This window comes from Telmatherina bonti (genome assembly GCF_933228915.1).
Source record: "Telmatherina bonti genome assembly, chromosome: 6".
NCBI lineage: Eukaryota > Metazoa > Chordata > Actinopteri > Atheriniformes > Telmatherinidae > Telmatherina > Telmatherina bonti.
Genome location: NC_136624.1, coordinates 14,498,374 through 14,513,289, shown reverse-complemented (window position 1 = coordinate 14,513,289; position 14,916 = coordinate 14,498,374). Strand labels below are relative to the sequence as shown.

Below are 14,916 nucleotides of genomic sequence, written 5' to 3'. Positions count from 1 at the left end.
CATGGTGGAGGTAAGTAAGCCTCAAAAGCTATTGTTGATTAGTTATTTCTCAGCTACAGCTTAGATAATGGTTTTTTTTTTTTTTTTTTTTTTTTTTTTACTTTTATAGTAAGCAGTAATAATAATACAACCATACGATCATTGATGTTTTGTGTTCCAATTTCAATTTAGGGAGATGATAAGGGCCCTAAACCCCAGATATCAGTCCCCCAGCAGAGACACTCTGTCAAATACACTCATACCTGCATGGTATGCAGTAGAGAAGGGAAATGTCAAGACAGAATTGCAAGACGTCAGGGATGTAGCTGTGACTGCAGATGGCTGGACCAGTGTGGCACAGGACCACTACCTGACTGTTTCAGTCCACTACGTGAGAGAGGGTGCCATGAAGGAGAAAATCCTGCATACCAGGGCAGTCTACACATCACAGACAGGGGCTGTAATAGCTGAGGAAATAGGGGATATTCTTGATGAATTTAATATCAAGGAAAAAGTTGTTGCCATTACTGTAGACAATGCAGCTAATATGGATGTAGCAGTAAAAAAAATGAGCATTCGAAAAATTGGCTGCTTTGCTCATACTCTAAACATTGCTGCTCAAAAGTTGTACACTATACCAGCAGTCTCCAGGTGGGCAGGAAGGATCAGAGCTATGGTGGTGTGGTTAAAGAGGTGTAGCTTGGCTAAACCTGTCCTAAAAGAGAAGCAGCATCTTCTCGGTAAGTCTGGAAATGGAAACAGACTAAAGTTGGAGCAAAATTCCATGGCTAAATCAGTTATTGAACTACTACTACTACTACACAAAGACAACCTATTTGACAACCAAACACATGCTCTCTCTAGGTCTTCCACAACATGCTGTCATTCTGGATGTGAAGAACAGGTGGAACAGCTTGTTTCTGATGGTGGAGCGATTTCTGGAGCAGTTCCCTGCTATCCAGGCAGCTTCCATGGACCCTCGTTTAAAAAAACCAATGGAGAAGGACAGGTATTGTAGATAAGGAAGTACATTGATATTACCTTATTCCATTTTCAATGTAAGCTAAAGTGCTCAAAAGGCTGTAGCTACAAAAAACAATGTGTACTTTTTTCAGACTGGAGAGACTTTCTGATGACGATTACAGAAAAGCAGAACAGTTTGTCAAAGTTATGAAGGTCCTCTATACGTCAACCATCTGCATCTCTGCTGAAAGGAGTCCAACTCTGGGCCAGATTCTACCCATCTTGGGGAAGCTCCAGCAGCACTTTACAGTCACTGATGAGGACTCTTCCTTTACACGGTCCATAAAGGAGAAGATCTGGGAAGACCTCTCAAAACGATACCAAGTGTGTAACAAAATTCTGATTTCTCTGTTGTTTTCATTAAATATACTCAAACAGACATAACTACTATAGCATGTTTTTGCTGTGCAGGATGAGAGCATCAAGCAGTTCTTAGAGGAGGGCACAGCCTTAGACCCGAGATTCAAGTCTAAAGTGGCCGATGGAGTGTGGACCAGATTGGAGGAGGAGCTCATGAGCAGAACCTCACAACAGGTGTTTATTGTTGTTGGTTGTATTCCTTTCCTCTTCCATTGTAGTATATCAGTGTATATGACTCATATAATCTATTGAATACAGAATGAGGGTGTAAAGACCAGGGTCCAGGCCCAGAACTTGAAACAGAACCTTGAAGACACCATTGCTGGTGACCATGTTAATGATGACTCCTCTGATGAAGACTGTACAGCTGCAGTAGCAACAGTGGTAATATAGCATGAATGTGTGTATGTATGTGTATGTGTATGTGTGTATATATATATATATATATATATATATATATATATATATATATATATATATATATATATATATATATATATATATATATACATAATGTTATATATATAATTCCCCCATTTATTATTTTAAGGAAATTGACTGACACCAAGGCTGATTGTCTTTTGCTTCTCTTTTTTTTCCTTTTTTTTTTTGTTTCCAGAAGAAGCCAAAGCTCTCTGCCCTTGAGGAGCTATTTGCTGACGAGGACATGGCAGTTGAAAGGAGACAAGAGGATACTCTAACCACTGCACAGACAATTCAGAGAGAAATACAGCATTACAGGGATCTGCCATCCACCCTAACCTCAGTGAATCCAGTAACCTGGTGGTGGAATGTGAGGGATACTTTGCCAATATTATCAAACTTGGCAACTAGGTATCTGTGTGTGCAAGCATCATCCACACCCTCAGAGCGTACATTCTCTACTGCTGGGGACACCATCAGCCTGGAGCGTGCATGTCTCCTACCTGAGAAAGCAGACATGTTAATTTTCCTGAAAAAGAATTGCTAAGTAAAGCCTCACTAAAATTTGAGGGTGTTTAGTCTGCAGCAATGAGCACCAGATGCTGCTTTGTAACTTGTTTGCAACTGTTCTTTTGCACAAAAAATTTGCATTTAAATTGATGTTGGAAAACTGATTTTTGAGTGTGAGAAAGCCAAAGCTGAAAAATAAAACTCAGAATTTATTGATAATGTGTAATTTTATTTTTGTTAAGTATCGAAAAAAGTATCGTTGATGAACCGGTATTGAAGTGAAGGTATCGGTACTGGTACCAGTATCGAAAAATTTTGAATGATACCCAGCCCTATTCAAGTGTCAGAAGATCTCACCAACTTCCGTAACGCTTTGCGGCAAATGGTTTTTCAATATATACAGATTTTTGTTTATTTCTTTTCTATTGAGGTGTACGTGGTTGTTTAGAGAAACTTTTAGCTTCCTGGCAGCGTGCTGATCCAGACCAGGTTGGTTTGATCAGGTGGTGCCGTGTTGATTACTGGCTCTGGTGGAGCAGCAGATTGAGTTTTCAGCAGGAGAGCAGTTCGGGTCAGTTCAGGTTGTGATGGATTCACCATTACCGCAGGAACAGATAGTGGTCTCAGACCCCAAACCTGGCATTGAAGCCCACATAATGGATCTGCAGCTAACTTGGTGATCCTTTTTAAAAGTATTATGATTGTTATTAGTATTAGTATTAGTATTAGTATTATTTTAAATATATTTTCATAACAATCAAATCATTTTGTGTTCTCAGGCTCTCTGAAAAGGATTCAGATAAAATGAATATTTAAATTTCTTTTTTCTTTGTTTTGTTTTGTTCTTCCTTCTTCCTCTTTTCTACTTTTTGTTTTGATGAAGTAAAGGTGTGCTTAATGGAAATCATGCCGTGATGGACTGGTGCTAGGATGTAGCTTTGATTGGAGACATTTGTAGTGGCTCACAAAGGCTTTGTTGGTTTTTTTAATAAATGGGTATTCTTTCCACACATTATAAAAGGTGTTTAGTCACAATATCATGGACTTTATGGAATTTGTTTTATCATTAATATTGTCCAGTAAACTGTTCATAGCTGTTAAAATAATACCTAATAAACGATACAGAGTAAATCATCGTCTTTGTAGTTATTTTAACAAAAAGTTCCTATGTGATTATTTTGGCTTTTATTATTACAAAGTTTTTTTTCACCTTTTTCTTCTTATTAATATTTGACCAACATCTTGGATCTTTTCCCTTCCTAACTTCCCTGTTGCAGTTTTCGAGGTTGCTCTGTACTACTGGGACAGCCTGACACTGACAGTTTCCTGTTCGGATGGTGATGTTAATGTCTTGTGTTTGTTTCTGCAGGTCTGTCTGGTAACCCTGTTGATTTAGAGAAACGTCACACAGCATTTGGAATGAACTTCATCCCCCCAAAGAAGGCAAAGACGTTCCTGCAGCTGGTGTGGGAAGCTCTGCAGGATGTCACACTCATTATCCTGGAAATCGCTGCAATCATCTCGCTTGGCCTTTCCTTCTACCACCCCCCAGGGGGCGACAGTGAAGGTCTGTTCCAAGTTTATCCTGTCGTTTTGATATATATATGTGTGATATATCATATCATTTGATATTCGTCAGTGTTATGATTAATGGTGTAAATCTATTTTTGGATTCTATTTTATTTGATTGTCTATAAATGTACTTTTTTACCCAGTAATTTAAAAAAAAGTCTTGAACTTCATCCTCTAAATATCTAAGACTCTGTCACTGAATGGTGGTCCAATGCTGGTTTGAGATTTGAGACTGTTTAAGCTCATCAAAATCCCTGACTAAAGATTTTTTGTTGATTTTCTTTTGCCCTGCTCCCCCACTACGACCTTCATCAGCATGTGGCCAGGTTGCAGGAGGTGTAGAGGATGAGGGGGAGGCCCAGGCTGGCTGGATTGAGGGTGCTGCCATCCTGTTCTCCGTCATCATTGTGGTTCTGGTCACAGCCTTTAATGATTGGTCCAAAGAGAAGCAGTTCCGTGGACTTCAGAGCCGCATTGAACAGGAACAAAAGTTCACGGTGATCCGCAAAGGTCAGGTGATCCAGATCCCTGTAGCCGAGATTGTGGTTGGAGACATCGCCCAGATCAAATACGGTACGGAGCACTGACACCAAACTGCACATCTCTAAACAAGCTGCGGGAACTCAAACATATCTGCTTGTTTTCTGTACAACAGAGAACAATGAAGCAGCTTTTTAGCAGGTTACAAACAGTGATGTTTGACTGGTCACGGTTTGGCTTCCTGTTCATGCTGTTAATGACTGATCAGCTCAGAGAAGATCTGTGTAGATCATTCAGCACCAGGCGAGGGAAATCTTTTCAATGCTGTGATGACAAGGGATTGTTGGGTTTAGTTTAGTCTTGATTGAAACTGTGGGTCTAAAACAAAAACAAGAAACAAAACTGCATATATGGTGAATATTTAGATATCAAATGATTATTTTGACCATCTTAAACAATTAGGGCAAAGTCTGTTTCCCTCATGTTCTAGCTTTTATCCTTAATTAGACTTTGAGCTCAGAGTGTGTTTCTCTTCTGAGAGATGAATGAAGCTCAGGTTGAGTGTGAGACCCTCTGACTTCTGCCTGCAGGAGACCTGCTGCCTGCTGATGGGATTCTGATCCAAGGCAACGACCTGAAGATCGATGAGAGCTCCTTGACCGGAGAGTCAGACCAGGTCCGGAAGTCTCTGGAGAAAGACCCAATGTTGCTGTCTGGTAGGTGTCTCAACACTGAGCAACTGTTCAGGCTGCGTTCTTCCTCAAAATCCTGACGGTATGGGTGCAAAACTCCAAGCTTTTGTTTTATTCTTTATTCTATGTCAGCAAATGGTTAAGATTATAAATATAGATATGAGTCTTTTAACATATTCAGAAAAGGAATAAAATAAATAAAATGACAAGTGATTTGTCAGTGATGTAAAACAACAAGGCGACAGGAATGTAATGTGAGGAATAAAAAAACCAAACAAGTTTCTAACTTTTGAATGATTTCCTCAGGGACCCATGTCATGGAAGGATCCGGCAGGATGGTGGTGTCAGCTGTCGGTCTCAACTCTCAGACTGGCATCATCTTCACCCTGCTGGGCGCCAGCGAGCACGACGAAGAGAAGAAGGTCAAGAAAAGTAAGGCACAAAAGAGAAGCTGTCAGACATGTCGCACAAACACAAGTCATGCTGAGGGTCGTAGGAGGGCTGTTTGAAGTTTGAAACGTTTATCAGAGCGACAGTTTCTGCATATTTCTGCTCCACCGTTTGAAGAATGCAGATGGGAAATATTTGTAAGATTTATCAGCTTGTGTGTGTTTGAGGTTTTTGCAGTCGTCCTGGCCGACTTTTTCAGAAGCTTCTTCAGTCTTGACTGATCATGGCAGAGCTGTTTGGAGGACATAAGTGGAGCCTCTTAACATTTTCCACTTTAAGAACACAGTCAGTGAATAAATGAGACCAAAGATGAGTTTACCGCTCATCTGTGATTGTCAGCTAAACAAGTTTCTGCCCCCACATAAGTTGTACCCATTCTGTTTAGCAAACAAAAAGTCCAGAAAGTTTTCAGGGATTTTTGATGATAATCAGAAGGAATTATTTATAGAATACTTTTAGTCGGAGCTGAGTTTGAGAGAAATGTATTTCCTCAGATTTTCTGGGGAATACTAAGGACAAAATATCAAGCTTTTAGCTTTATGTTTAATCTTTTGAGCTTCATCGGGTCTGTGAGTTCAGGATTCAGGTACAGAGAAACAAGCTCAGGGTTCGTGTTGATGTCAGCTCCTCGGAAAATGGCTGAACTTTGGAGAAAAGCAATCTCATCCAGTTAATCTGCCACTGTGACAGTGCGTCGTGTCCGACACATGAAAACATTTTTGTTGACGTTTCCGTGCTGCATTGCCCACACAGACCTAAAAAGACAGAATGATCCACCAGCTGAGGCATCTCTTGGATTTTCTTCATCGTGGTCTCATTTATTTGTGGTAGTTTGTCCACTTTAATGAGCTGCTAATTACACTGACATGACGCTCATTAAACATGCAAAACACACTTTTCTCGTGTACAGCTAAAGACGGGACGATTCTCATACTTTGTGAGAGCAGAGTGATTATAAACCAACAGGCTTCTGCAGTCGGTCTGTATTGCTTTTGATTTGCTTGTGATCATGCTAACTCCCTTTTTACTCATGTTGTTTCCTTTACTTTGTTTTGTCTGATCATTTGTTTTATTGGCTAAAGTTTGAGTTTGTCAGGCATCCATTGTGAATCGGCTGAATGTACCAGCTCAGCAGAGAGAGACACTCAGGCTTACAGTTTGGCTTTAGGTCTGTTAATCAGAAAACTGCAACAATTTAAAATGACAGAAATCCTATTGAGGAGAACCACAAGACAAAGTAAGACTTAAAATGAACAGAAAAGCTTTAAGTGACAATAGTTTAGTCAGTAATCTCCTGACTTCATCATTTATCAAATTTAGCTACATACGCACACTACAGGAGCTCCTTATTTTCTTTCTTTTCTTTTTTTTTTTTTTTTTTTTTTACAATCCACACTGTGAATGACCACGGAGAGTGTGTGTCAGTGTTAGTTTTTAAGAACAACAGGAAGCTGATGTTTGAGGGATGAACCTGGCCGACTAGCATCTGTCGAACTGTTCTGAGTGATCTGTGACAGCTGACAGTGATCAGCAGCAGAAACTGCTGGTCATGTGAGAGAAGTGGTGAGAAATGATGTTCGGCCTGCGACTGTTTTACACAATTCAAAGCCTACTGACCATCCCATTCACAGCAACCCAGTCCTGTCACATATACTCACATCTGGATATGTCATATGTATGTTTAATGTCATTGTTCACAGAGAGAAGGCAGGAATGACAGTAAAGACTTAAACCACACAGTAAAAGCTCCCTGACAAGGCAGGATTCAGACTTCTGAGTCAGCCTCCTATTTTCAACTGGTTTTGTCATGAATCCAAATTTAGATGGACTAATAATTAAATCAAAGTAAAGATTGTCATCTTGTTTTTAAAACATACCGCTGGTTCTCCGCAGTGGGAAGTCTTGTGTCTCTCTCCTCTGATCCGTCCATTCCTGCCCACAGCACACACACGATACACACACACCTGTGGGTTTCTGTCAGTTTGAACTTTATGTTCTCCCTCGGTTTGATTTGATCTTCTTTTTCCTTTGAGCCATTTTATCAGCATTCCGCCCTCTCTCTCTGTCCGAACAGGTAAAAAACAAGGACCCCCTGAAAATCGCAACAAAGGTAACCCCTCCATTCATCCATCTGTCCCTCTCCGTCCCCACATCCTTCCTGTTTCTCACCCCCTCCTCACCCCCTACTCAGCAGCAGGAGGGGGGAGTGTCCTGTCCATCTATCTCTCTGCTGTAAAAAAGGGGGACTTTCTCTCGCCTTGCTTTACCTGTTGAAGGGTGCAACTCTCAACCTTCGAGTTTCTGACAGCCGGTCACATCCACAGTTGCCATGGTAACCATCATGGCGACATTGTGGAATGATGGCCATGACTCAGTCCTGAAATAATTAGTCAACAATTGTAAACTGTTGACAGATTATTTTCAAAGAATGCTTAATTTGACCGAAGTCTTTGTGGTTCCTTTCCCCCTTTTTCTCAACACTGATACACAGTAGTCTGTTTCACTTTTACTTCCTTTCTCTCTGATAGTTGTTTAACCCCTCAGCAAAGACAGGTGAATATTATGTAACTCCTTTTAAAATAAAACACAACACCACATGTTTAACAGCTGCCGTTGATGAAGTGGTTTTAATGCACTTAATAGCTTAAATAATCAGCAAAAATCTTCAGTTACTGGTTAAAGATTTTTCTCATCAGTGTAAAGCAGCGGATTTTCAGGTTTGTGTTGCGTCTAAAGTGGTTGCAGGTATTCACGAGGGGAACTCCAACCTAAGGAGTCAAAGTGATAAATTTAGGCTGCATTGGTCTGTGAGAAACTTACGACAGAGTATTAGGGCCACAATGAGGAAAAAAAACAATAGTGTCGGATTATTATGTTTTCTTCTGCTTTACTGCTAGAGAATAAAGTTGACATGACAAGAATAAAGTAGAAATACAGTTTCGAGATTTAAGTTCTCGTCATTTCGACTTTATTCTCTAGTGAAGCAGAGGAAAAAATAATAATCCGACACTATTTTTTTTTTCTCTTTGTGGCCCTAATATGCCGTCGTAGAAACTTGTGATGTTTCAGGCAAAAATAATAAGAAATGCAAAAACTAATATGTGGACAAAGGCGCTTGAATTGTGTATGTTGACAAGGAATCGTGCTCGAGTCTTGCGAGCTGTGAAGTCGACACTTGCATGAGAGCTTGTTTCAAGGAGGAGCTGGCATGAAGTGCTTCCTAAGCACTCCGCCACAAAGCTGAGTGTGAACACACAATCTAAAAGCTCTCCACATATCTAACCTCTATTCAAGGCTGAACACACATTTTTCTGAAGTCACTGATATGATCATTTAACCCTTAAAACTGCTAGATCCTCAGCACCCCTGACTGCTTCTGATAATATTGTCAGCAATTTCTCCGGAACGGTAGTTTGTGTGGTTCATTGGGATTGATAGCTTATGCTTTGGGTGAGTTTTTCCAGGCTTGTCCCATCAGGGAGGTGCACAGTCCAGCTTCAAAATGTGTTTAGTTTGAAACGTTTTGATAAATCCATAAAGGTCCATAATAACACAATTATTTATCACATTTTCATAATAAAAAAAGATCACTACAGTGTCGCTAAGACACTTGTTTTTACCTGAAATTTGTTGCTAACCCTGTGCTAGAGAAAAATCTCTCAATGAAGGACAGACACTCAGATCAGTGAGAAGGCACAAACGTTTACTTGTTGCAAGGAGCTCACACAAGCCAGCAGACCTGGCCAGTGGAAAAGGTGAACCAACATTCAGCTTAAAATGACACCTTTATGTACTTACCTTCCCCCAACCCCATCTGGGGGCTTTGTAATGTCAGTTCTTGGTGTAGGACCCCCAGAGTGAGGTCTACGTTGACAATCTCCTGCAGGCGGTCATACTGTTCTTTGCAGTTGTTCTTATTCCAGAGACACTTGGAAGCAGGACATAAAAACTTCTACAGCTAGTATTCTAATCAAGCCAATCTAACCATCTGTTCTCTAAAGACTCACAATATCATCATTACAAGATTTGTCCGTCACCTCGTCCTGTTAAACATTCGACTAATGAGATGGCTTAAATGGCCGGTAATGTTCAATCCGAAGCAGAACAAAAATAATGGCCCTCTATGGGTTGAATAAAGCTAAGAAAACATTTTGATGCATGGAGGCATCAAAAACGAACTGAGATTGAATTAGTTTTGTGAGAATTGTAAGTAAATAATTATTGTAGACATAACTGAATAAGGCAAAACAGCTGGTGGAAAAAGCGTAAACATGTAAATAGTTTCTGTTGTGTCTCTGCCTAATTGCCATTTTCTTTTGTCCTAAAAGCAAAGACTTGAAAGAATGCTATGCAGATTGGAAAAAATCTCCTCACTCCTTATTTGTGTAATAAATTTATAAAGTACTGCTAGTACTACTGCTGGTAGTAATACTTTCTGTTTTGGTTTGTCTTTGATTTGCAGTATCTGTTGATACATTAATTATTTAAACTGCATAATTTGACAAATGAAACTGTCCTGGAAAACTGTACGCTGACTCTGCCTATAAGGCTGAGACTCTATATAGTTCACATTTAAAAAGTTGAAGGACCAAAGATATTTTAAAAATGACTTGGGGGTTTTAAGGGTTAAAGATGCTCCTCATTTATCAGCACATCAGTGACCATGTTGCTTTGAGCTTCCACCTGGTAAAGAAGCTGCTGAACGTTAATGAAACAGAATTATGCAGCCAAAACACTTTAATCTGCTTTAGCATGATTAAACCTGAAGCACCTTTATATGATCGAGCCACATTTCTGACGACAATTTGCTTCCAGTATAAACTGGTACAGCTCTGCAAAACATTATCAAAATGGCCTTTTTAAGGCTGAGAATTACAGTTCTTTACTCAAACACACCCATCCAACCTCTGACATGTCCTTTTTTTTTTAAATAGATAGGATGACTGTGTGATTGCTTTATCTCAGTACTGTGAAATCAGCCAACTGTCCTCCATGTTCCATGTGATCCAACACATGTCCAGCTTCCTCTGCAAGCTGCCTCAGAACACAAACACACACACACACACACACACACACACACACACACACACACACACACACACACACACACACACACACACACACTCAGACGTACAGCTCCCCTCCTCCTGACCTCCTGTGGTTAAAGCATCTGCTGCAGACAGAATGCTTCTTGATGTGGTGAAAAACACACGGCTCATCACACTCTTGTACACAGAGATAAATCTCTGATCTGCTGTCAAAATATCCAGAAGTTCTGAGCCCACCTTCTCCCGACTCACAAGCTTTGATGAGCTTTTTAACGTCCTTTTGCTCCAAAGATTTCTATAAATAAGTTTTTGTGCCAGTGCTCCCATCAGAGATGTTTGCAGCAGCGGCAGGCAGCTGCTTTCAGGTGACTGGAACAGGAATATGCCGTTTTGTCTGTTGTCAAAGACACATCTTTTTTCTATACAAACCAATAAGGTCTCATATTTTCTAATACTTTACCACCACTTTGTTTGCTTAATCACTAGAAGCACCTTTCAGTCAATATTTTAAATGCTGTTTGTGAGTGTTTCTCACTAAAGAATAAAAAGGAGCGTTTGGGTTTGTTTTCAGCATTCGGTCAACCTGCATATCAGTGTTTTAAAATCCGAGGTGATATTTCCCAACATCCCCTTTTAGTGTAAAACTTTGACAGTGTGATCACTGTCACATCAAAAGCAGCAAATTCTCTCACATGAAAATGGGAACAACTTGTTAAAATTTATTTTATTTATTTTTTTTAACATGAGCTTATGGAGCGTCATCTTTTATGCGTTTTGAATCTGAATGTGGATTTTATGGCCACTCCAACATGTAGAAACGGAGAACATGAGTTTGCTTCAGTGACAAATGCGAAAGTTTGAGAAAGCAGATCCAGACACGACATCCTCTGGCTGCAGCGACGCTGTCGGTGTGGGAGTTGCATCCTTGCATCGGTGGGCCGTGGGCTCCTGTAGCACCAGTTCTGTTTGTGTATCCTCAGTTTCTTTCCTTTTGGCTTTTCTCCTCATTTCTCTCACTGTTGCCTTCTTGCAGGGTGTTGCTCAGGACTTCATGTTGTCTTGTACTCACTGTTTGACTCTCTCCTTCCTCTCTGTACTTTTCTGTCTTGCTGAAGTCTCCTGCAGCCTCCGCAGCTCTGCAGCCTCCACATCCTCCACATCCTCCTAACTCTCTGTTTTGGTTCTGCATTGCTGTAGTTTTTCTTTTCCCATTTTGTTTGGGGTGATCCTTTGAGTTTGTTTGTTTGCCGAGTTGCATTTTCTGTTTTGGTTGTCAGACACGTCCTCCCCTCTGCCCGCCATGCGTTCTCCCATGGTTCAGTGCTGCGCCTGTTTCCAGTTCTGTTGTTGGTCAGTGGGTCTCAGTCCTGTTCATGTGAAGCTGTGTCAGTTAGTTCTATGTTGTGGCTTGTCTTCAGAGTGGACCATGTGCATAAAGCTCCACAGCTTCTTGGTTTGACACATGATTCATTCCCACATCCAGAATGTTTAATGTCATGTTGAGGTCATGTTGTTGTGAACTGACTTTCCTTCTGGTACCAATCTGTGTGGTGACTAATGATTAACCTGACAGAGGTGGTGATGCTCATTGCTTCACGTTGGTGCTGGCCCCTACGTCTACATATTTAGGCTCCCCAAACTGTCTGAATGTTTTCTGCAGAGATAAATAAAACGACTTGTGAAGAGGTTTCTTTTTAAAGTCACTGAGACTTCTGCTAAAGGTTTTCCTGTTTTCTGGTCAGGTTTGTGCGAGAAGGCATAAGCTTTAAGTGGCAGCTTCAACTGTTTTTAATAAATAACAAAAACAAAAAAAACATTTAAACAGGATTTTTAAAGGAATCAAAGTGAAATAAAAAATGAAGGGTGTGACCCAGCAAAGGTGTCTAGTAAGTCTACTTTGTTTTACCTTTTAATGTTCCAGATCAGACATGCAGTCATGGAGTTTGTTCATCATGATTGATAACTTATGTTTTCCATTTATGTTGAGTTCTCCATAACTGTCATCCAGGAAATTGACTTATAACAAAATCATTGTACAAAAGGTCATTGTACACTGACACCAAACCTCACACAGAGTTTGAACAACAAAACTTTAACTATTAAAGTTTTAAGAGGGTTTTTCCCCTTTATATTTGTATAATTCCTAATGAACACTGCTTAACTCTTCACATTTAGTTGTAAACCCAATCTGAGTCACACAAAATTACAAATGAGACAATAATTAATTTAATTGTTCTGTTAGGTAAACAATAACATGCTTTAACCCAGGAAAAGATTTACAAAGCTGGCTGTTGTGCTGCTGTGCCGATGTCCATCTAATCTTTTCTGGAAAGTGACTACATTGAAGGATCTTTTTGATTCATTAATGATGGCAGTTAATTCCACAATTAACTGTAAAATCTAGATATGATGTTCATAGAAGTGAACTGCATTTAAATTGTTTTAACTTTATCTCACCGGCTTACCGCCCAACTTTATTTGACTCTGGTTCTTGCGGTAACAGAAGTAGGGCAGTCAGTCAAAGATGTTATGAGTCAGGCAGTTTTCTTTCTGTGGAAACATATGATTGATTATCCAGTAGTCCAACCTGTTTTTGTGTCCATAATCTGACTGCAGTGTTGGTCCCAGGTGTGATAGAGCTATTGTTAGTCATCAGGTTGATGCGAAGTCAGCAGATAGATGTCTGTGTAGTTGTGTTTGTATTTAAAGACCATTCAGACTAGATGCAGTATATAAAGTTAATTAAACCAAATTTAGAGAGTTTAAACCCATTCTTGCCTCAGGCATCTTTGTCAGCTCAGACATTCATGATGAGAGACACCACAGCGGCCGGTCTGTTTCTGTTCATCACCTGCTCGCCTTTCTTTGGTTTGCAAATATAACAAACAGCAGAGGATGGAGCGAGCTGAGCTGAGATTAGACTGATCAGTAAGTTCCAGATGTATTACTCCAGTCCAAACAGGAATGCAGCTGATGAAGTGAAATGCAAATACAAAGTTTGTTTATGCAAATGAGGAGCAGCAGAGTCATTGAGCAGGAAGTGAAACTAATAACCATATCAGGTGTCAAAGCTCAGGACTCTGACGGGCAGAAACTGTGCGTGTCTGTGATTGATCCCTGCTCTGTCTGCTGCTCCTCATTGCCGACTGCTGCTCCCAAATTATCAGTGACACTCTGAAACTATTTGAACATTCTCATGGATGATGTTTGAAATGATGAAATGCCTCATTATTCTCTGCATTCAACCAGCAGGCCACCATGTAATAATTAAAAGTCTGAGTTCTCGTCAATATCTGAGACTAAACTCGTGCTCGTTTCCTGCTTTTACTCACTGTGTAACATATTCTCTGCCTCTCTTTCCTCATTCCCAAACCACCCCCGTATCCTGCCCCTCCTATTTTTGTTATTTATTGATATACATTGATTTATTTCATTCACCGTTTCTTTCATCTTTTCTCTCTGATCTTTTCACAAATCCTTCCCCTTTCCCATCTCCCTTCCTGAAACTATATATAATTTCCATTTCCACCATCACAACTGCCATTCTGTTTCTCCTCTCCAAAAACCCTGATCTAACCCGTTCTCACCCACCACCCCCTTATCTGGCACTCACCTCCACCTCCCCAATCAGCTAAGACTCAGGATGGCATCGCCCTGGAGATCCAGCCTCTGAAGAGTGAGGAGGCTGCGGAGTTGGAGGAGAAGGAGGAGAAGGAGGAGGTCAAACCGGTCAAGAAGGTCAATGTAACTAAGAAGGAGAAGTCTGTGCTGCAGGGCAAACTGACCAGATTGGCTGTACAGATTGGAAAGGCTGGTGAGAGGGACACACACACACACACACACACACACACACACACACACACAGAATATTTACTATTAGTAAATATACTCACAGCACCTCTTAATACCACTATTATGAGCTGGAGGGAATCGCTGACTCTTTCTGAAAGTGGGGGGAAAAGTTGACCTTTTAACAGTTTTGAAGTCAAGTAATGTGAGTTTTGTACTTATTAAGTTAACATTGTAAAGAAAACTCAAGATAAACTTGTGAAACTATAAAATGCAGCAACATAAGCGAAAGCGATGACCCAGACTTGTCAACATTTCATCTTACCCGATACATGTCAACAGTGGATTTATTTTTAGAGCTTTTTTGTTTTCCTTTCATTTTTTCTGACAAAGAATAAAATGATTTTCTTGACTGGATACAAAGTGATGGAAATATTCTGATCTGAGATCACAGAAAACATTGTCAGAAATCTGGGACTGTTCCTTTTAAAAACATACAGCGCAATCAGAATGTGCCACAATGGAGAGCCTCAGGTTCAAAATGCACTCAGTCTTATTGGATGGAGTATATATATATATTTTTTTTTCTG

At 40.2% G+C, this 14,916-nt stretch overlaps 1 protein-coding gene across 10 annotated transcripts in view; it reads left to right on the top strand.

The window, feature by feature from the left end:
- LOC306757486 (plasma membrane calcium-transporting ATPase 1-like) overlaps positions 1–14,916 on the top strand; it is a gene marked incomplete at its 5' end in the record, with an annotated part of 56,886 nt that overhangs the window by 18,662 nt on the left and 23,308 nt on the right. For 4 of the 10 annotated variants that reach the window (XM_079242546.1, XM_079242554.1, XM_079242550.1 and 1 more), the window contains 6 exons: positions 3,665–3,862; positions 4,183–4,440; positions 4,938–5,063; positions 5,346–5,492; positions 7,564–7,599; positions 14,169–14,351. In XM_079242546.1, the coding sequence (XP_079098672.1) occupies positions 3,665–3,862; positions 4,183–4,440; positions 4,938–5,063; positions 5,346–5,492; positions 7,564–7,599; positions 14,169–14,351 (948 nt within the window). Of the gene's footprint in view, positions 1–3,664; positions 3,863–4,182; positions 4,441–4,937; positions 5,064–5,345; positions 5,532–7,563; positions 7,600–14,168; positions 14,352–14,916 lie in introns of all 10 variants that reach the window. The other 6 variants (XM_079242551.1, XM_079242549.1, XM_079242545.1 and 3 more) reach the window with 5 other exon arrangements.